General features: G+C 39.8%; 1 protein-coding gene across 5 annotated transcripts in view; it reads left to right on the forward strand.

Annotated features, from left to right (window-relative positions):
- The window catches only part of cadps2 (Ca++-dependent secretion activator 2), a 260,717-nt gene extending 239,642 nt beyond the window's left edge, over positions 1–21,075 (forward strand). For all 5 annotated transcript variants that reach the window (XM_044355543.1, XM_044355538.1, XM_044355541.1 and 2 more), the window contains 3 exons: positions 5,251–5,358; positions 19,392–19,496; positions 20,200–21,075. In XM_044355543.1, the coding sequence (XP_044211478.1) occupies positions 5,251–5,358; positions 19,392–19,496; positions 20,200–20,370 (384 nt within the window). In that variant the 3' untranslated portion in view covers positions 20,371–21,075. The remainder of the gene's footprint in view (positions 1–5,250; positions 5,359–19,391; positions 19,497–20,199) is intronic.
- Positions 21,076–21,473: the final 398 nt, after the last annotated feature.

A 21,473-nucleotide genomic window follows, 5' to 3' on the forward strand; every position in this document is an offset into this window, starting at 1 on the left:
GAACCATCACGAGCCTCAGATAGATTCTGATGGTGCGATTATAGTCTAAAGGAAAAAATCATAGTTTCACAATTATTCTGCATTAATTTATTTCAGAGAACTACGGATGGATCCGAGGATTCTGCTACGGAGGGTTGAACTGCAGCAGTACCAGCATGCTGCAGTTCAGTACGTTTGAGGTGTTTGATCCTTCAGCAGGTTTTATAAACTGAAGATCCGTCTTCTTTGACGACCGCCTGGCCGTTCTTCATGTACCTGAAATACTCTCACAATGACGCTTTAAGGTGTTTCCTTTCGCTAATGTCGCCTCCCACAAACCTCCTGACAGCATGTGGAACTTTGTGTACCTGAACTTGTTGCAGGACGGCATTTTAAGCTGGTGCACCAGGTTTGTTTTGGTTCCTTCTGCAGTCTGCTGCTATGGACATTTAATTGTCTAGTTTTGTTTCATTTTTCTCACAGTACAACTGTTCATAAAGAACCATAATGTCCCTTTTTTTTTGAGAGTGGGAACAGAAACACTCTGAGCCTTTATGGTTTATAAAACCGTGACGTTTTAAAGCGATTAATAGTGAAATCTGTTCATCGGTACCTCCGACTGAGCTCTGCAGTGATAGTTTTCCCTGGAAAATGAGAATGTAGCCTTTATGCGACCGCATGTTGTGGAGAGGGGATAGAATTTGACGGCTCGCTTGGAGTCGCTGCCAGAAGGTCGCCTGCGCCTGTCATGGCAGCAACCCAAGAACCCGCCTGTGGGACACATGGTGGCGAAATACGCCGCCGTCGGGGTTGGAGGAGGCTTTTCAGGCCGGTTTGGTGGAGGCGACTCCTGAGTCAGCAGACAGAGTGAAGGACTGAAGAACTGGAAGAACTTTCAGCTGACATCAAAGAGTCTGTTGACTTATCATGAATTAAATTTCATTGCTTAATAATGATGTTGACAATGTTTATGTAGCATCCAGCAGACTTCCGTTCTGGTTTTTTTTTAGTGTGAACGGAAATCTTTCAGAACTGGAAAACTTCTGACATGCAAAGGCAGTTTTGAAATGTATCTGCATTAATGTGGACGTGACCTCAAAGTGTCTGCTGGAACAGATCAGAGAAATATGACAAGTAATGTAACACACATCGTTCCACAATGATCCTCGATCCGCCCGGCTCTCACCTCTCTCCGCTCACTGCAGAGGATTATGGGGGTTCTGACAGGCCTGTCAATCACTGGACGTGACCCCCCCCACCTCTCTCTCTCTCTCTGGATGAACCTACCACTCACACACACACACACACAGCAGATCCCCCCCCCTGCAGTCATGTGACCCCACTTTAACCCCTGGTATCTGCAGGTTTTTCTCGTCCAGCAGCGGTCCGTCTGAATTACAGCCGAGCGACTGTGACTGATCTGAGTCTGTCACCCGCTGTTAGAGGTCTGTGAAACAGCTGCTGAGACTGTTTTCATCACCAAACATTTGATTTACAGCTATCAGAGAGATCATCTTCTGTTTCATGCTACTATGAGAGCAGAAATAATTTGTCAGTTAATCGATAAGTTTTGATAAGTAATGAATCATTTGACTATAATGTAAAAATATGAAGAATTTGGTCAATTTGAATATGGAAATGTGAGGAATTGCTGCTTTTTGTACCTTTTTGAGTGCATAGAGGAGCATTAATATTATGATTATTATGTCATGAGTATATGAATAATACTAATAATGATAATAAAGTTTAATTATACAGCACTTATCAAGACCAGAGATTACAAAATGCTTTACAAGGACAAACAAACACATGCAGACAGATTTTTCATATAAAAGTCTGTGTGTCTGGCAAAAAAAAAAAGTATGATTTTATCTTTATGCTCAGAGAATAGTTGGAGTTTGATGCAACAAAGATGAGAGTAAAGAATCACAAAGGCTAGTCTGCTTTCCCACAGCTGCCTCTTTGCTTGTCAAATAAAAAAAAACACCCAGATTTTCGTTGTTCGGCGCCGTTTCGCCGTGACGGAGGTGACGTGGTGTCATGATCTAGTTCTTTTTTACCCACAACATTAGCATGTGACAGTTTCTTTAGTGTTGCCTTTGATAAGGAAAAAAAAAGGGTCATGATCCTAAATTTATAATCAAGTCTCCAACCTGCCTTTTCTGCCTTTAAGTGAAGCCAAAAGGTTTCTGGTTTTTCTTGAGGCTCCATTTCCTTGTTTTTCCACGGGGGACTTGACGTGCCATGCTCAGCAGCGCTCAGCAGCGCTGTAGCAGAACAACAACCCCCCCGGAGGCCGACACATGCCGGCTCAAGAGAAAAACGGGTGTGAAAGATGTCAAAGCAATTACAATAAGCATTACAGTTGTAATCTCCCCTGACAACAGGAGGGAGTGTGAATGAACAAGGCTTTACCCACTTCTCCTGCCTCTGGCCTCTCCCCGCCACACAAACTGCTGCTTCCAACAGGCACTTCACGTTTCCTCCGCTCTAACAGCTCCAGCGGCTTCTTGTTACTCCCGACACGGGAGCCAGGAAGCAGCAGGTGATGCTGAACAATTGTGTTGTGGGGGGGAAAGTGTTTTTAATAAATGATTGCGCAACATTATTGATCCTGTGCTTGAATATACAAACATGTCAAACTTTTTACAGTGAAATCGGTGCATGAATTAAACTGATACTCATCAGTAAAACTCTGCAGATTCATTCACTAAAACTGTGTGTGCACACAAAGCCAGAATGATGCAGACACATTCTTTTCATCAGATTTATAAAGCTGTGCATACGCATGGTTGTGTTTAATAAATCTCAGTCATTTGTGATGTGTCATGAGTAGAAAAATCGTTTCATTTTATGTTATATCGTTTATATCGTGGTGTCAAAAATCACACAATCACTTTGCGTTCTTCCACACAGTCGGATGTAAGGCGAAGGTAAAGGACGAAGGCAAGACGACATAGACAAACATGGAGGAGTGTGCACAGTAGTCCAACTAAGGAGCTCGTACCTTAGAAAGGACTACGTGGTTTGGGTATGAAAAGTCTGACACGGACCAGAAAACTGTATTTTGCAAATTATGCCGCATGTCAAAAGTCATGTCAAAGAGTACGGGGAGAGTCTACGGATGACAGTACAGCAGAGCACTGAAAAGAAACCGCAGACTGAGACATTGCAAGAAGCTTTTGCCCGCAGCCTTTCCATGTGGTCATTTTATATAAAATATTTATTCATTGAATAATATAGCATGATATAACGTGCTATATCGTGATATGAGATGTTGGTCATGAGTAGCCGTTGCTTTTTAACGCCACAGTATGCTTGAAACAGACAGTTTGGTCCACCGTGTCGTCCCAAAAGGCCACGCTTGAAGACGCTGACATGAAAGGTGACAAAAGTTGTGCAAAGAATTTTATAAAAAAAAAAAGAGCTCAAGAGAAAACTTCAAACCTACTTCGCTGGCCGATCGCTGCGTAAAGCGGGGGGGTGATTGTCGTTTTTGTGAAGTTACAAAAATTGCCGGACACTAACTTCACCCTCCACGTGAGGATGGTGTGTTTGTGCGGAGGAGGGCGTTAAACAAACTGATGCCTTTACTGTGCACCACTGAGTTAAGACTAATGTCGTGACCAAGCCACATAACATAAAGAACGTAAGATGGATTTGTGGTCAATTAACAACATATTTTGAGTCGGTTTTGTTGAGGCCCACTATAATAAAAAATGTGGGAGATCAAAACGATTAATCAGTTGATCAACAGAAAATGAATCATAGTCATTTATCGAGTATCTGGGTGAAGCTTCTCCGTTTATGTTTTTCTGTTTTATAAACTGAATAAACTGCCGCTCGTCTTGAGTGGCTCTCTGGGTAACATTAACTCAGTGTTGTGTTGATGTTATATTGACTCAAAGTGGGTAAAAACCAGGTTTTAGTGTTTACTCTCAACAATAAGAGGCTTGTATCCTTTAATCATACAGTATATTCTACATTAAATATAATTATTTCAATAATAATTACTTGCCACTATGTTCCTCTTCAATTTAATTGTACTTTCATACAGAATTAGTTTTGCTGGGATGTACATTAGTAACACCAGCTTGTTATCTAAGAGAAAAACCTCCTTCAGTGACACATTTTATTCCCCTTCAAGCATTAGGTGAAACAATCTGTTTCCCATTAATCCCATTAATTATGTTTAAAGAATGTCAAAGATAAAACAATTTCGTGTTGCTAAAAACAGAAGCATATCCACATATATTAGTCCAAAATCAATCTGTATTAAATCCAACTAGTCCAATAGTGAGAGTGTGAAACAGACCAATGCAGTGAAGCTGATAGTGTTACTCATTTTAATTCATCAACTTTGGAAACAAAATATCGATAATTGTGATGATGAATAAAAAAAATAAAAAATAAAATTCCCCACTGATTCTCACACCAGGCTTCATAATGATTAATTAATGACTCTTGGCGAAGAAATAATCATCACCTACTCAAATGAAAATGGAAAATGACGAGAGCTTGTTAGAAAAACTGAAATTGAACCAGAAAGTGAAGAATAAAAGTAACTAAAACAACAGTAACATGCTGCTCTAACACTGACGCTTCACTATTAATAATCTAATGATGTCATATATAATAATATATCAGTCAGAGGGACCAAACCACTACTTTTACTGCAATACTTTAACTACATCAAGCTCATAATACTTATGTACTTTTACTGCAATACTTTAACTACATCAAGTACTTTTACTTAAGTAGGATTTTTCATGGAGGACTTTTACATGTAATGGAGTATTTTTACTTTGTTTTATTGGTATTTTTACTTAAGTAAAGGATATGAATGCTTCTTCCATCGCTGGTCATTTTTACCCTCAATGAGAGATTTTGTTGAGTTACAGAAGTTTGGGGGAACGATGGTAAGACAGGAAGTGATGTCAGGTTTCTTTCTCCAAACAAATGAGTTCAGGATTGATGAGACTTTGGATAACATGGAAACACCAGCTTCCCTGTTTGTTTTTTCCTGCTGGCATTATTGTTTGGAGGTCGTCATATACAGCCAGCAGACTGTCTGCTGATTGGCTTCTACTGTAGCGTGATAGTAGCTTATGAACAGCATGGATGAGGTGAGATGTGCACCATGAAAACCAGCCATGTTCACATTTTCAACACCAGGCTGAACTAATAAGCTTGCAGTGGATGTCTGACATCATTCTCCATTTTCAGCCTCCACCCCCCCCCCTCATGGCGTCTGTGTCTTTTCTCCTGCAGAAACCGGGGATGGATCTGGCCGACACTTACATCACCTTCGTACGACAGAACCAGGACATCCTCCGAGACCGCGTCAACGACGAGCTCTACATCGAGAAGGTGTTTGATGTGAGTGCTGGTTCTTTTTTGTCTCATTTTGGTAGTTTTGTCCATTATTTCCATCAGTAGTTATATTTTTGTACTCACTAAGTTAATAGTTTAGATCTGGGAATGTGGTGACATCACTAAAAGTCAGACAGGTCGAGAAACACGAGCACTCAGACGTAATCCAGATCATCTAAGGTACTTTATCTGGAGGTCAAACTGAAATTAGCGCAGCCTGAAATGTTGGTAATAAAGCCTCATTGGACAGAAAGACTGTGTTCACACAAGTACGGCAAGTATGAGAGGTCAAAGCTGAATCAGGGAGGCGGTCTGTAAACTGAGGGATGTTTGCAACAGACGTTATTTTTGTCTTTATTTGTATCCTCATTAGTGCTCCTGAGGGCCACATAACAATATCAACAATAAAATCACATCGATCACTTCAACCAGAAAAAACTAAACAAGTCAAATATAAAGCAGAAAACAAGTGAAATGACTCTGAAAGGGGAGACAATACAAACCATCGATGAACCCACACAGCCGAAAGTCGACCTGCGTCAGACCCACGTCCCGCCCAATCAGCAGCTGCCATATTTTGATGCTGAAGCCAACGCAGGAGTGAAATACCACCGAGGGGCCGTTAGATGCTCCAACTGGGCTAGCGTTAGCTTCAGTCCAAGGTAGCAGGACGTGATTCCAGAGCGTGAAAGGCAACATCCTGCACTCACATTGACATTTTTCATTTTTTATCCAAAGCGACGTACATATGAGACTTATACAACACAAGCAGGGATCTAGTCAGGAGACAACAACACCAGTAAGTGCCATAAAGCTTAAGTTTGGGCCCGATAGGACGTAGATGCCAACAGGCAGTGCAACAAGACAATGATTAGAGTGCATAGAAGCATGTTTTGTTTTTTTCTCTCCCTACAGTTCATCAAGTGCAGAGTTGTTCGCGAAAGAGCTTGGTCTTTAGTCTTGTCTTAAAGATTGAGAGGGACTCTGCAGATCGAACAGAGTTTGGTTACTCGTTCCACCACCGGGGAACTACAGTCTGTGGACCATAGACTAGTATAGTATAGAAAGATGGAGATTTTCCACTCCTTATTTGGAAGGTCCCGGCTCCAAATGGAAAAGACAACCAACCATAAGCTGCAACTCTGGGCTGCAAACCGGCTTCAATGAAACCAACAGTTGACGTCACACCTCATTACCTCCATCTTTCTATACTATACTAGTCTATGGTCCACCCCTGGTAAGATGAAGGGGTTGTGAAGGAGGGTTGACAAACCTGTCAAACAGGAAAAAGAGATTTTGAATCTCACTGTCTTGGTTTCCAAGTCCAATGCAAGTAGTTGATGTTGAGGCTTGAAGTTTTCAGTTTTCACTATCAGGGCAAAATTTGACAAAAGTTTATAATGAATGTGAACAGAGCACAACTGTAGTTTGTCATATCATGTCACACGTGGGAAAATACAGTTTACAGTTGTAAGCTGTGTCTCAAATCACATACCTCTGTTAGTACACTTTCATGTAGTACACTGTGTACACTATGTACTTACTGGCGTAGTGTTGTCTCAAATCAAACACAGCTGTTGTGCACTTACCAGAAATGACGATCGTAAATTAGCATTAGCTAGCGTTAGCATTAGAGTTATCATTCGCGCTACCAAATCATTACAGACTGCTAAATTAACCCAAAAAACATACTGATGGCTTATATCCAACAACAGTATAGTGGTGCTTAGTGCTAAAAAACACACATGTATAACTTACATTTGTATAATGTGGTGATGTTCACTGTAGTTATAACCTACTCAGCCGCCATTTCCAGTTTGAAAAGTGGTTCCTCCCCTTCCGCTACGTAGCCAAGATGGCGACCATTGAGGGCGAGAAGTGTCCATAGTTCCACACTCAACTTTTTGACCGTTTTAAGTGCACCATCCGGGTTCTCACAGTGCATTTTTCCGTACTTCTCAGTGTGAACGCACTTATGCACTCAAAATGTAAAGTGTAAGTACAGAAGTGAAGCGATTTGAGACACAGCAGTAGTTCCTAAGGTCCAAATACATACGGGACTCCACAGATAACACATCAAAAAATGGAGGAATTAATTAGAAATCAATACAAAAAGAATATCAGGAAATTTAAATAATCATCAGGTATCAGAGGAAAAGAACCTAAATCCCACAAACACATCACTGTGAAAAACAGAAACATTTCACAATATGTGTAAAATGCAAAACAAAAAAAGCAACATGCCAACAAGGTGAAAGAAATCATGGTGAGTAGTTTTCCTCTTGACTTACAAAACGGTGTGACAGCAAGATTTCACACTGCCTTTCTGAGTGTTTATAGAAACATGACATATCAACCATGACCTGCTTATAAAATACTTGGTAGCGTACATTTTGTTTACAAAGAAAAGCAAACTGGAACAAGGTTAATGCGAGTGGAAGTGGTTCTGTAGCAGTCGTGGCCATGACTTTCCCTCCTGCCGGCCGTTAGCTCCTCCCGCGGTGGCTCGGAGCTCGGCTACGGACACCGACGCCGTGAAAACATAATGACAAACAGACAACACATTCTCCAGGCGGGTACATCTAGGAGTTCATGGCCTCGTCAAGACAAAAACACTACATCTCTTTTCACTAAGATAAACACTACAGGAACATAAAGAGTTTGTTGCTCAAGATATGTCAACAGCAATCTGTTGATAAGCTGCAAAATCTACTTTTTTAAACCCAATCTGGCACAAATACAGAGTTGATTTTAATATATATAAACACATCTTTACTGCAGCTCCTCTTTGGTTTTCAGCTTTTCCAGTCTTCATTCTCACCTTCTTGTGTTTTCAGATATTTTTATACCCTTAAAATGGACGAGTGTCTCTGTCCTTTTACCTCTTTTATTAGGATTTGAGGTTTCTGCAAGCAGCACTCAGACGCTGAGTGACTCTTAACCTTCCTCTTTCTGTTTTATTGTTTGTTATTTTTGGTGATCACATCCTTTACCTCTGTTTTGTCCACTCTCTTCATCGCGGCTCTCAGCAGTCGTCGTCTTCCCTCCACGCACTCGATTTCCTTCTTATCAAAGCTTTTTCCTCCCTGTAGATTCATGCGGGAACGCAGGGTGAAGCTGTGATAAGTTTATCTAGAAACTAGATTGGAAAATATATTCAACACTCGATATGAATCTACTCTCTTCTTTTGATTGTTTATTTCCCAAAACTGTCTACTAGAATGTAAACAGGTAAAAAAAAAATAAGTGTATGATGCATTAAAGGCAGGTAGATATGATTGTTTTTTCCTTTATTTCAGCAGTGTGATGCCAGATTCATAGTCTATGTGAGGTTCCCATTCATCACTAGTAGCAACACCTCCAGCTCGGTCATGTGTTCCCATTAATACAACACCAGTGGGAAGCCGGTGAGGGATCATGTCTTTGTGACTGTACTAACGACTTCTTACTGGTCGGTGACGTGTTTCATCCTCCAGGTGAACAGAAGCTACTGGAGACACCGTGGCCTTGTTCACACCTGTCAGTTACAGCATCTAACAACTGGATAAAATCCAAATGCGAATCAGATTTTCATCCATCTTGATTTTCTAAATACAGTGAATATGTTTATCTGAAAAAACACAAAGAGAAACTTGTGCTAAAAGCTAAAAAAAAAAACCCATCAATTAACACAAACCCATCAAAACTCCCCTGTTGTCAGAAGAACAACAGCAGTTCACACTGATGGATGGTTGAAGGTGTTTTGAGACTTTTCTACTTTTTTTATCCTCCATTAAATATTGTGACTGTTTAGAATTCAGTGTAAATGACGTGAATCCACAGTTGCTATTCATCTTTTCATTTAACTTTTCTTTTATTCTTTTTATTATTTAAGACATATTCTACACATTTTCAGCTCTATATTTATATTCTGGGTCTCTATTTATATTTATCTCTTACTTATTTATCTTCTACTGGTCCTTTATGCAGCCCCTCAGTTCAGCCTCTGTCTGAAACAGGCCGTTTTAGCTCCTGTCTCTTTAAGGCCCCGCCCTCCTGATGAGCCCACTCTGTTCTGATTGGTCAGAACAGAGGAAGCTTCCTCCGGCTCCGGAGGCTACGTAAACAAACTATAGTAGCAGGATTTCACTTCTTTTTCTCCTTCTTTACTCAAAACCTTCCCATTAATCATCTCACCACCCCTCAGATTTATCTGCTGACCCTTTGGAGGGGCCCGACCCCTAGGTTGGGAACCACTGGACTAAACTAGCTAACTGTATATAAAGTAGTGTAAACTAGCTCCACCTCCAGCAGCTACAACAGTAACATGCTGCTCTAACACTGATGCTTCACTATTAATAATCTAATGATGTCATATATAATAATATATCAGTCAGAGGGACCAAACCACTACTTTTACTGCAATACTTTAACTACATCAAGCTCATAATACTTATGTACTTTTACTGCAATACTTTAACTACATCAAGCTCATAATACTTATGTACTTTTACTGCAATACTTTAACTACATCAAGCTCATAATACTTATGTACTTTTACTTAAGGATCTGAATACTTCCTCCAGCACTGCAAACAAAGAAAGTTGACAGTATATTTTATTATATCTGATAATCTTTGTTTATAAGATATAAAGTGAACGCTTGTATGAAAACACACTCGAATGACAAGAATCTTTTCCAGATTGAACTCACAGTGTTTTATTCTGCCGGTTAGAAGTTTGACTCTCCAGATTCAGAGCAGCAGCACGTCGCTTCTGAAGGCTGAAAACACCGACTGCTTCTGTTGACCTGTTTATCACTTAGGAAACACCGAGAGCTGTCGGCTCACTCTGCGGGAGCTCCGTCGTGGCAATTTCACCTCTCGCACTTGACTTCGCTGAGGAAAGAGACAACTCTCGATAAAGTATCATCACACTTTCTTTAACGCTCAGAGCGCGGCCGAGCGGCGGGGCGAATATATCTTCTTCATCTGTTTCAACCTCCAGTAGTGACGATGAGTTTACCCAAACAGACGTGGCGGGATCTGCTCTTTGTTCCTCTTTCACACAGGAACACACTAAACATGATTCCTATGACTGTCACTAATAATTTAACCTATCCACACACACCCCCCCCCCCCCCCAGATTCAGATTTATAAGATTATTTTAGCGCCGAGTTGCCAAACACGCCTCAGCTCGCCGCCGTGAGTCAATACGGCGGACATGGCAGCTCAGACCTTCATCCACATTAGCAGCACGAGGCCGAGCGATGGATTTCTGCCGCCCGCCGCCTCCGCTGAGGGTTCAGCGTGTCGGTGGCTGAGGCTCGAGCCGCGCCGTGTGTTGATTTGACGGAGGCCTGGATGTGTGTGTGTGTGTGTGTGTGTGTGTGTGTGTGTGTTTGGAGAGAACGAGTCTAATGGAGCTCAGAAGCGTCCAGTCATGCGCCGGGGAGGGAGGTGATGGCGGGGGCCCTCGAAGTGTCTCCGCTCAGCCCTTCATCATGTTTCACACACACACACACACACACACACACACACACAATGTACGAGTGTGTGTGTGTGTGTGACAAAGAAAGTAAATCTTGTGTTCATACAGCAGCTTCACGCCCCCCCGCCAGCAGCATTATGGGTACGCAATTGTCTTGTTTACGTTCATCTGAGTGAGTCAAAATCAAATTCATTGACGGCGCCCTTTTTTGTAAACAGGAGGTTTGTCGACACAGACGAACATAAAGGAGAAAGAGGCTGTTAAAGCGAGCGATAAGACGGGGAAACAGGACAAAGACAGGCGGGGGCGTCGACACGTCAAACACGCACATGAATCCTTTTTTTTTTTTTTTTTTTTTTTTATAGCGTGCATGCTCACATGCGCCCGTCTGTTGATTTGTGTACGAGTGCTCACCAGGGAACGTCTCTGTGTGTGGATGAAGAGTGTAATACATGCCCTCACACACACACACGGCTCCATCCTCTTCATATTAGCAGCCAAATCACCTTGATGAAGCAGCTGACAGGACGAACCTGCATGCTGTAAAAAAAAAAAAAAAAAGAAAGAAAGAAAGAAAGAAAGATGGATCTCTGAACAGGAAGTTCAATCTCAGATTCAGCCTTCAAGGTTTTTTTTGTTTGTTTGAGATGATGCCGCTTCTTTTTGTTTAGATTTTGTTTACGTTCAGGAATTTTCTAGATATCAAAAACTGTAAAGTGACAATAAATTCCTCCTCCTGGTATTACTTTTGAGAAAATAACAACAAACAACACTAGATGTATTCTTTAGTTCTACCAAATGTTTTTTATTTTATTTCTGTATTTATTTATTTTGTTCAGTGCATAATTAGACCAGTACATCTTTTTTTTATGTTGCAGTTTTATTTACATTCAGGAATTTCCTAAAAATCATCGTCTTTAACATTGAACTCTTTGATTTTTACATCAATACATATTTTCCTCTGTTGTAGTTTCATTTACATTCAAGATCAGCATCTTATAAAAACACAGAATAAATAATAAAACACATTCTTGGACTCATTTTTAGGGATTCATCGACTGAACTCGACATAAAATTCTTGGACGTTTATATTTTAAATCACTTTTTTTATTTTAACAAAAGTATTATTTTCTATTTCAGCAATAAAAACCAAAAGGTTTTCCAAACATGTGAATCATTACATCAGTGCATCAAATCTTTTTATTCAAGAATTTTCTACAAATTAATGTAAATAAGTGAATATAAAGCAAATCTACAAGAATCAAGAAAATCTCACTCACATTTGTGTGTAAAAAAAAAATAAGATTTTAGGGCTGAAAATATAATTTTAGGACTGTTTAGAACAGTAAATAACGTTCAATTTTAAATTACATTTTATTTTAGCAAAATTACTTATTTTTTCTTTGGTGCCAAAACGAGAATATGTGTCAAATGTTTAAATGACATCATTACTGTGACACCACCATCAGGGATCCAGCCCCCCCATTCATCATGTAGATATTGTTTGACAGGACTAATGCAGACCACCCTGCACCCTCCTCCTCCTCCTCCTCCTCCTCCCCTTCACCCACATATTCCCTCCATCTGCTTTCACTCTTGTCCTCTAATCGGCTCAATTAAGGAGCATCTTCGTACTCAATTTCCACGACGGTTAACGCGGCTTGCAAGGCGACCGTCAGGCAGCTGATTAACCGCTGTGGAGAAACTCGCCTCTCAGAGACTCGCTGAGCGAATGAAGAGAAGGAGAAGAAAAGAAGGAAATAAGAAGAAATCAACACAGGAGCAACAAATATCACCCAGTAATTTAAACATCCTCGAACATCTGTTAACCCAGAGTGTGTGCTGATTGGAAAAACCAAAAAAAAAGCAAAAAAACTAAAAATATTGTGTGTGGAGAGACGGAGAAGATGAAAGAAAAATAGATACAGCTGCTGCCAAAATGGCTAAAACTGTCCTCCTGAGTTTTCCACCACCAGTAGAATACAATAGAATATGTCTTTATTTTCCACCAGGGTGGAAAAACTGTCACCAAAAAATGAAAACGCACCACATGGTTGTTAGAGGAAAGAGACAGTGAAGCTGTCAGTAGAGGTGTGCCTGAATACAAATACATTATTCAACAAAGCACAAATAGTGGGTTTTTTTTACGAATATTTGTTTCATACAAATATTTCAAAAATTATTTGTTTTCAGGAAGAAAAATAAACCATGTCAAACACCAGTGTGCAGGTCGGTTACATCACTATCTCAGTGTCTCTCCTCTGCTCCGCTGTGACGTCTATCAGCAGGTCTCAGTGAGGGGAGTCACATCCACCTGCTACATGACGCACATTTCCTAAATTGGACATCACTCCCGGAGTTGGGGGTGTTCCCCAGAGATAAAGCTGAGCTACTGACACACGCTACATGAACACTTATCGTAACACTTTAATTTTCTAAAATTAAAAGCGTAATAAAAACAAAAACAGGATTTTTAATCCTCTTTACACTTTTATTCGAATACAAATAATTTTGCTGCCTCAACAAATACAGATACAAATACAAATACTGGGCTCTCTGCACATTCCTAGCTGCCAGTATAAGAAACATAGAGACAAGGTCACATTACACATTAAAAACACTTCCTGTCATGTCTGTGACTTAAATCTCATCAGTCATTTTGCAGAGTTAAAGGGCTTTTATTGTGAAAAATGTTGTTGGGGCTTCCTGTACTGTGCTGTAAAACTACTCTATTCTATCTCCTCTGTCTTTTAAAGTTATATCTTATAATTCGTGCTTCAACAGCGAGCAGTGTTGAGGTGGTACTCGTCACTACGTCACTCCAGAAAGACAAATCAGATCAGCAGGAAGCTTTAGCATGAGCCCCGCCGCCGCCGCCCAGCGCTACGCTGAGTGTTTACGTAACTTCCTGTAGTCGTAGTTTGTGTCGCAGCCGGATGACGAGCAAAGCAGTACACTGGAAGTGTTGCTGGTTGTTCAGCAGCTAAAAACTCTTTACAGCCATCCAGAGGATGGACATTTACATCAGGAATCTTCCCTCCGTTACCACATTCGTCATATTTTACAGCCAACTGTCTGCTGAACGAGACTCAGCTCGCCAAAAGATTTATTACTGTTTCATCTTCAATCTTTAGATGAAGTTCTTAAACATGGTTTCTTTCTGTTCCTCAGCTAAAGGAATTTAATATATCTGTGCTAAGGCTAAGCTAGCCACCCCCAGCTACGTTTGAAGAAATTACTTTTACATTGTTAAGAAAGTTTGACACAATCTTGTCATCATTAATAATTAAGATTTTATGTAAATAGTTTTAGAAACAGCCTGCTGGAGGACAGACGGGGATCTATTTATCCTCCTTTCTTCCTCATCCTTGCCATAAAAAGTTTAATCAAGGTTTTCGTTACGTTCGGCCATTAAGATGATCCTGGAAAACTGATTCTTTGATCTACAATTAAGTGACCATAACAGGCGGGAAGATTAGGAGGAGTTTTGTACACAAGCTCTAAAATCTGCTCTTCTAAGAAGATAAAATCGCTGTGAGCATTTATTGAATGAGTGTTTCTAGAATACAACACAAGCACATGAGCCACCAGTACAAACATAAACCTCGTCTCATTACTGTTTAATAAGATAAAAGTGTTAGAACATGTGTTCAGCCTCAACGTGAAGCAAAATGTACACACAGCATGATTGCATATAAAGTCAATGGAAAGACATGAAGGGATGTGAATGATAGAGACTGTCCTACCAAGAAAAAACAACACAACAGGTCATAAATACCAGCAGCCCAGAACGACCAATATCTACGTTCAGGTGACAGATGCCATCTAGCGGCTGCAGTAATTCTGACTGGACAAAAAGGAGGAAGTCAGATTACGTCGATATATAGCAACAAGTCCACGTAGGGAGGTCGGGGCGACAAAACAAAAGGACTCATGTATGTTTATATGTCTTAATACATGTGAGGAAGGGATCTTAGTGTAACCGTGACAACAAAGGTGGTCTAACTTTAAACCCAACCAGACCTGAACCACATCATATAACAGAATTATTTTTAATAGTGAGGGTTTCGGAAAGCACAGACTAATGATGTCATCCTGGTGATAAGAGACGCCAGATTAGAAAACGCTGTAACATGTGTAATGGGGGAAATTGCTGATCACTCAATAAACACACAAAGAGAGCATTGTCAGGTTATGAAATAGTGTAATCAAATAATACAATCAGAAGTATAAAGCATCATAGTTCTGGAGACAAAGATACCACCTAGCTATCTTCTCTTTGTCTGAAAGGTTAACCAGTCCCTTAAATACTACTCGTACAGAATTTAAGACATCTGTTTACTAACCTTACAGGTCAGCAACCCTCAGATAGAAACATAAGTCAAAAGTTCAGCTAACCTAGGAACAGACTTTCTTCACGACCATATATGACAGTACATAAGCACCAAGTAGCATCACAATATAACATCACTACTATATTAAATGAAGGACAAACCACACTATCCTCTAAAAGCTTATCAGTTTTACACATAAACATCTACATAACTACAGTTTATCTTATCTCTGGCTCAGGTAAAGGTATAACAGAATAAACTGAACTGTTAGACACACAACTGCCTCATCTTACACAGCAAAGAACTAAGTTTAGAATAGACACAGCACACACAAACTAACACTAAACTGAACTTAAACACTGTCTGAAACATGTATGATATATTGAAGAAATACATCAAATGATAACCTGTTATTCAGTTTTCTTTTACACATGATCAAACCACGTGTTTGATAGTTTACTTTGGAGAACTTGTCGCTCCAGTCGTCCCAAACTGAGGAAAAGATATTTCAAAAAAACATTTATGCTCATCCCAAAACTCTTTGACTTCTTGAATTCATATACGAAGATTCAGTATCTCAGGATTCACTACTGTCCTGTTTCCCAGCGTCACTGCTCATCAACTCTCCTCCAGAAAAACTGGCGTGTGTTGCAGTTCAGAGTCATGTGATGCGTTCATAAAAGTCCAAAAGCAGTTTAAGGCTTGAAAGAGAGTTCATAAAACTTTTGGAAAAATGAAGCATGATGTGAAACTTATGTTAAGAGCTTCGTAAGTTTAGATGCTAAATGATTTGGTCCATTTTTCCCCAAAACCACCACTAACAAAACAACAAGTTCCTTTACAACTTTGACCCCTTTCAGCTCAGCTGTCAATGAAACAGCTGTCAGTGATTGAAAGTAAATAAGTACATTTACTCAAGTACTGTACTTAAGTGCAATTTTGTACTTCACTTATATACTTCATACTTCCACTCCACTACATTTCAGAGTGAAATATTGTACTTTCTACTCCACTACATTTATTTGACAGCTTTAGTTACTTTTCAGATGAAGATTTGACACAATGGATAATATAACAAGCTTTTAAAATACAACACATTGTTAAAGATGAAACCAGTGGTTTCCAACCTTTTTGTCTTTTGACGTCTTACAAAAAGCAGTGTGTAGTCGGGGTCACATTTCACATGTCTATGAGTTGTTAACAGCTCCACCAAATAGTGATTTTTCCCTCTAAACTTCTCACATGCTTTCATTTCAATAAATGTTCAAATGATCCAATATTTCAGCAAAAATCAAAGATTAGAGAAAAAGTCCAAAAACTGAAAACAGATTTGTGTATCAGAACTTTGTTTTTTCTTCTTTCCTCTCCCATTAATCATCTCACCACCCCTCAGATTTATCTGCTGACCCTTTGGAGGGGCCCGACCCCTAGGTTGGGAACCACTGGACTAAACTAGCTAACTGTATATAAAGTAGTGTAAACTAGCTCCACCTCCAGCAGCTACAACAGTAACATGCTGCTCTAACACTGATGCTTCACTATTAATAATCTAATGATGTCATATATAATAATATATCAGTCAGAGGGACCAAACCACTACTTTTACTGCAATACTTTAACTACATCAAGCTCATAATACTTATGTACTTTTACTGCAATACTTTAACTACATCAAGCTCATAATACTTATGTACTTTTACTGCAATACTTTAACTACATCAAGCTCATAATACTTATGTACTTTTACTGCAATACTTTAACTACATCAAGCTCATAATACTTATGTACTTTTACTGCAATACTTTAACTACATCAAGCTCATAATACTTATGTACTTTTACTGCAATACTTTAACTACATCAAGCTCATAATACTTATGTACTTTTACTGCAATACTTTAACTACATCAAGCTCATAATACTTATGTACTTTTACTAAAGGAGCATTTCTGACATCTGAAATTCAAAAAATGTCTTTTCCTTAATTACCAAAATGTATCGATATATTTTAAAATAACCGTAAAAGAGATTCTTGATTTCAGTTGGACTTCATACATGTCTCACATTTAGTCGACTCTTAACTGTGTGGACTGAGTGGAGGGAAAAAAAAGCTTCATTACTTTGATATAATAATGAGGAGCCAGTGTGAAAGAGGTCAAAGGTCGCTCTCACAATAGATAGAATCAAATATTTGCGTGACCCCTGAATGATCACAGACATGTTTTAGCTTTTGTCAAGTACATGAAATAACCTTTGGACTGTTTTTTTTCTCTTTTAAATTGGAAGGTAATTACGGTTCCTGTCAGTGTGAAATTAAGTCCGCCGGCGGCTCTTAAAGCAGATCTGGATATTATGGGTCATTACTGTGTCTGAGCAATTTTCCCTGATCATTCTTGTTTGACTGGTAGCTGAATAAAAAGCCCCCCCCCACACGATGTGTGCATTTTACCAGCAATGTGATGAATGCTGCTGTAAGTGAGGATCGCTCTTCAGGTGAGAAAAGGTGCGTCTGATTTCCCTGCAGCTGTGGCCTGGCGGCAGAAGGTGTGAAGGAAGGAGCGTTTAATGAAAATTACAAAGAAGGGAACCTGTTTCCTTTCCTTTTCTTTTCTTTTCTTTACTTTGAAGTTCAAAAGCGGAGCCGTGACCTCTTCCCTTGACGTGCAGCATTCAGGAGTTTTACAGTAAATTGGTATCTTTGAATAAGTAAATATTTCCCCTCTTTTGAGTTTTTGCCGTTTTGATGCCGCGCATGCTTTGACCTTGTGTTCGTGGCGTCGTCTGAAGCGAGTGTGTGTGTGTGTCAGCGAGCAGACGACTCTCATCTGAACATATAGGATAGACAACCACACACTGTCCTTGTTAACAGAGAGAAGCTGTAAAAACCATTAACATGTAGTTTTATTTATGTTCTTTTTAGAGGAAATTTCAGCCTGTGAAAGGAAAGTGACTTTACAGATGCTCCTCGATGTTTTCTGACTACAAAAAACAGCTTGAGGATCCTTTCAGAGGGGACAAATAAAGCTGCTTTATAAGAATAAAGGTTTCTTTAAAAGGCTCTAGTGGTCGGAGGTCGTGTCCTCCGCACTAGAAAATCTGTTATTCAGATAATATATATATGACTTTATCCTTTTTAATGCAACACTTTTGCATGTCGACTTAATTTGTCTCATTATGAAACTACATAAAATCAACCAGTCGTTCTAAGTATATTAATAAAGCTTCGGGATCCCTGTATTCGTGTCTTTCCATTGACTTTATATACGATCGCACCACCTCTAAAATTCACTTCATGTTCTGTCTGAACACACAGTTATTCCTCCAACCGGACAAAGTGAGCAGCTGCCCAGAGGCCCCCAGACCCCGAGGGGGGGGGTCCAAAAGCCCCAGGTTTATGTCATATCATTACATAATTAGATTAATTGCAGATTTGCAGCACTGAAGTTCAGTATCAACTACGACGGGTTCTTTGTGTCAAAATCTAGTTTTAGTATTTTGCTCAGTTGTTCAGTTGTGTTTTTAGTGTATAAAATGTCATAAAATAGTGAGAAATGCTGATCATTATTCCCTGAAGTTAACATATTCAGACGACTTGTTTCGTCTGACAAAGTTACAATCATGGGAAACATTATTATCATATATATATATTATTATATATTCTCAAATATTCAAATTTGAGAAGCTGTTAAAAATGGTTTTAATGGTGAATCAGTTATTTTTTTGGTCAACTGATGAATCATTTCAGCTCTAGACTATCGACATGTATAGCGAGGGGTCAACAGGGGTCAACAGGAGGTTAATCCGGCCATGTTTGTTCTGTCATTTGTTATGACTGGACTCTAAACGTCTGATCGTCTGACCGCTCAACTTCCTGTTAGTGATGTCAACGTTGTTCCCTGATCTCAGCTGTTAACCTGCTGAGTAAAATGTTGTTATTACTGATAGAAACGATGGAACAAATGAGAAAAAATGGGACTCAAGTTTTATGAAACCGGAATTAGACTCAATTTGTTTACCATTTGGAGGATTGTTGGGTTTATTACATAAAATAACTGAAAGGAATAAAGTTCAGGTATGGAGACATCACATTTGTGATTGGCTGCTTTATACTTTATTATCTAAGAGGCTCAAAGAAACATTTTTTGATAAATAAAACCGCTGCATGTGAGTAGAAACAACATGCAGGATGATCTATAATCCTCTTGACTGTGTTTTTTTGCTTTTTTGTCTCTTACAGCAATGGTACACCGGCTCCATGAAGTCGGTGTGTGTTTGGCTGACGGACAGACTGGACCTGCAGCTGCACATGTACCAGCTGAAAACACTCATCAAGATTGTGAAGGTAAACAAAAAAAAAAAAAAAAAACGAGCAGAACTTCAGTCACAAACTTTGTTTAGCATTGAGACATTTCTATAACAGGTTTAACTTTTACCTATCAGATCCTTCTCGTCGCTGTTTGAAAAGACTGACAGTGAATGAAAATATATCTTAATATGTTGCTTATTCATGTAAAAAAAAAAAAAAACAGTCAAAACTGATGCTGAGGGAATAGTATTGAAAATAAAGACAAATCAAACCGCGCTGAAGTGTCCTTGAAAGCAGCAGCAGCAGCAGCAGCAGCGGCGGCGGCGGCGGCGGCGGCGGCGGCGGTGTGAAGAGGCAGCGAGACACAAAAGAGAAAACTGCTCAACTGTGCGCTGCTGCTGCACGCCGCTTTTGTCTTTTCATAGTTTGCTAATGTACAGAGACGCGCGAGTTAAACTTGAAAGCGACGAGACGAGGAATGATAATGGCTTCTGACTGAAGGTAAAAAAAAAACCCCCCTCAGACGCTGCCTTCCCAGTCCGACACATAAAAGACTTGGCTCGTCCTTGAGCCTCAATCTTCCCGCTTTTGTCCTTCTGAACGGCAACCGCCTCCGCTCGCTGCATTCCTAAGATGTTCTCTGTTTTTCCATCCCTTCTCCTTTTACCTATCCCCCCCCCTCCCCTCCTCCTCCTCCTCCTCCTCCTCCTCCTCTCCCCTCGCCTCCACTATTCAACAGAAGACCTACCGCGACTTCAGGCTGCAGGGCGTCCTGGACGTCACACTGAACAACAAGAGCTACGAGACCATCTACAACCGGCTGACGGTGGAGGAAGCCACGGCGGCCGTCAAAGCGGGCGACGGCCTGCAGGGCATCAGCATGAGAGACAGCGACGAGGAGGACGACTGAACACACACACACAAACACACACACATCCTCCCCTCACACACACACCCTGTTACTGCTTGATTATCAACCTCTCTAAAAAAAAAAACCAAGACCTCCCATCACAGTTAATGATATGTGTCCTCGACTGAACTCTACTGCACTCACTAAAAACTAAAACTAAAGCTGAAACTACAGTCAACAATGAGTGTAATTTTATAATAAGATTGCTGAACATATTAAGGAACAGATTGGCTGCTGCTGCTGCTGTTTTCAACAACAGGACGAGTTATGCTAACGCTAGCTAGCGTGCCATGTTGTGAATGTGTTTTCTCTGCTGATCTTCACTCAGTCTTAATTCAATAAAAAGTGAAACTGGGACTATAAAACTGAAACTTAAATCAAAATAAATGAACAGAAAGAGGATAAAACAGCCGTGTGATATTATTAACTAACAGCAGGGACAGCGAGTCAACAACCGTTACCTCACTCATCACCTACTGATTCTTCACTCAATCATAAATATCTAGATATAAACTAAAGCTACTAATATACTACTACTACTAATATAATATTAACTAATATACTTTAATAATATGACTGGAGAAAATCAACAGAAATAGATACCTGGCAGCTTCAACAACAGGACAAGTTATGCTAATGCTAACGTTAGCTAGCAACAGTGGTGGAAGAAGTACTCGGATGCTTTACTTAAAGTCCCCTCCACTCTTCATGTTTTTAAGCTTCACTGTGCAGAGTTTGTTTTCACATCCATCTGCTGAAAGTGGAAAGTTTCTCTGCGTTTACTGAAAATCCAATTTTAAGTTGCTAACGAGTGTGATGTGTGACATCACAACTAGTTTGGAGCTAATCGTGGTCAAATGTTCAACTTACACAAGTGTGATGTGGAAAGAGTAGATATAATTTTAAGGATTTAAACAAGATAATTGAATTTTTTTGTAGAAAAAACATATCAGACACAATCCTGATTCAAAGTGGTGTATTTTACATACATTTTAAACATGTCTGGAGGGGATCTTTAAGTAAAAGTACCAATACAACAATGTAAAAATACTCCATTACTAGTAAAAGTCCTGCATGAAAAATCCTACTACAGTAAAAGTACA

The sequence above is a fragment of the Thunnus albacares genome, chromosome 7 (assembly GCF_914725855.1).
Source record: "Thunnus albacares chromosome 7, fThuAlb1.1, whole genome shotgun sequence".
In the NCBI taxonomy this organism is placed as follows: Eukaryota; Metazoa; Chordata; class Actinopteri; order Scombriformes; family Scombridae; genus Thunnus; species Thunnus albacares.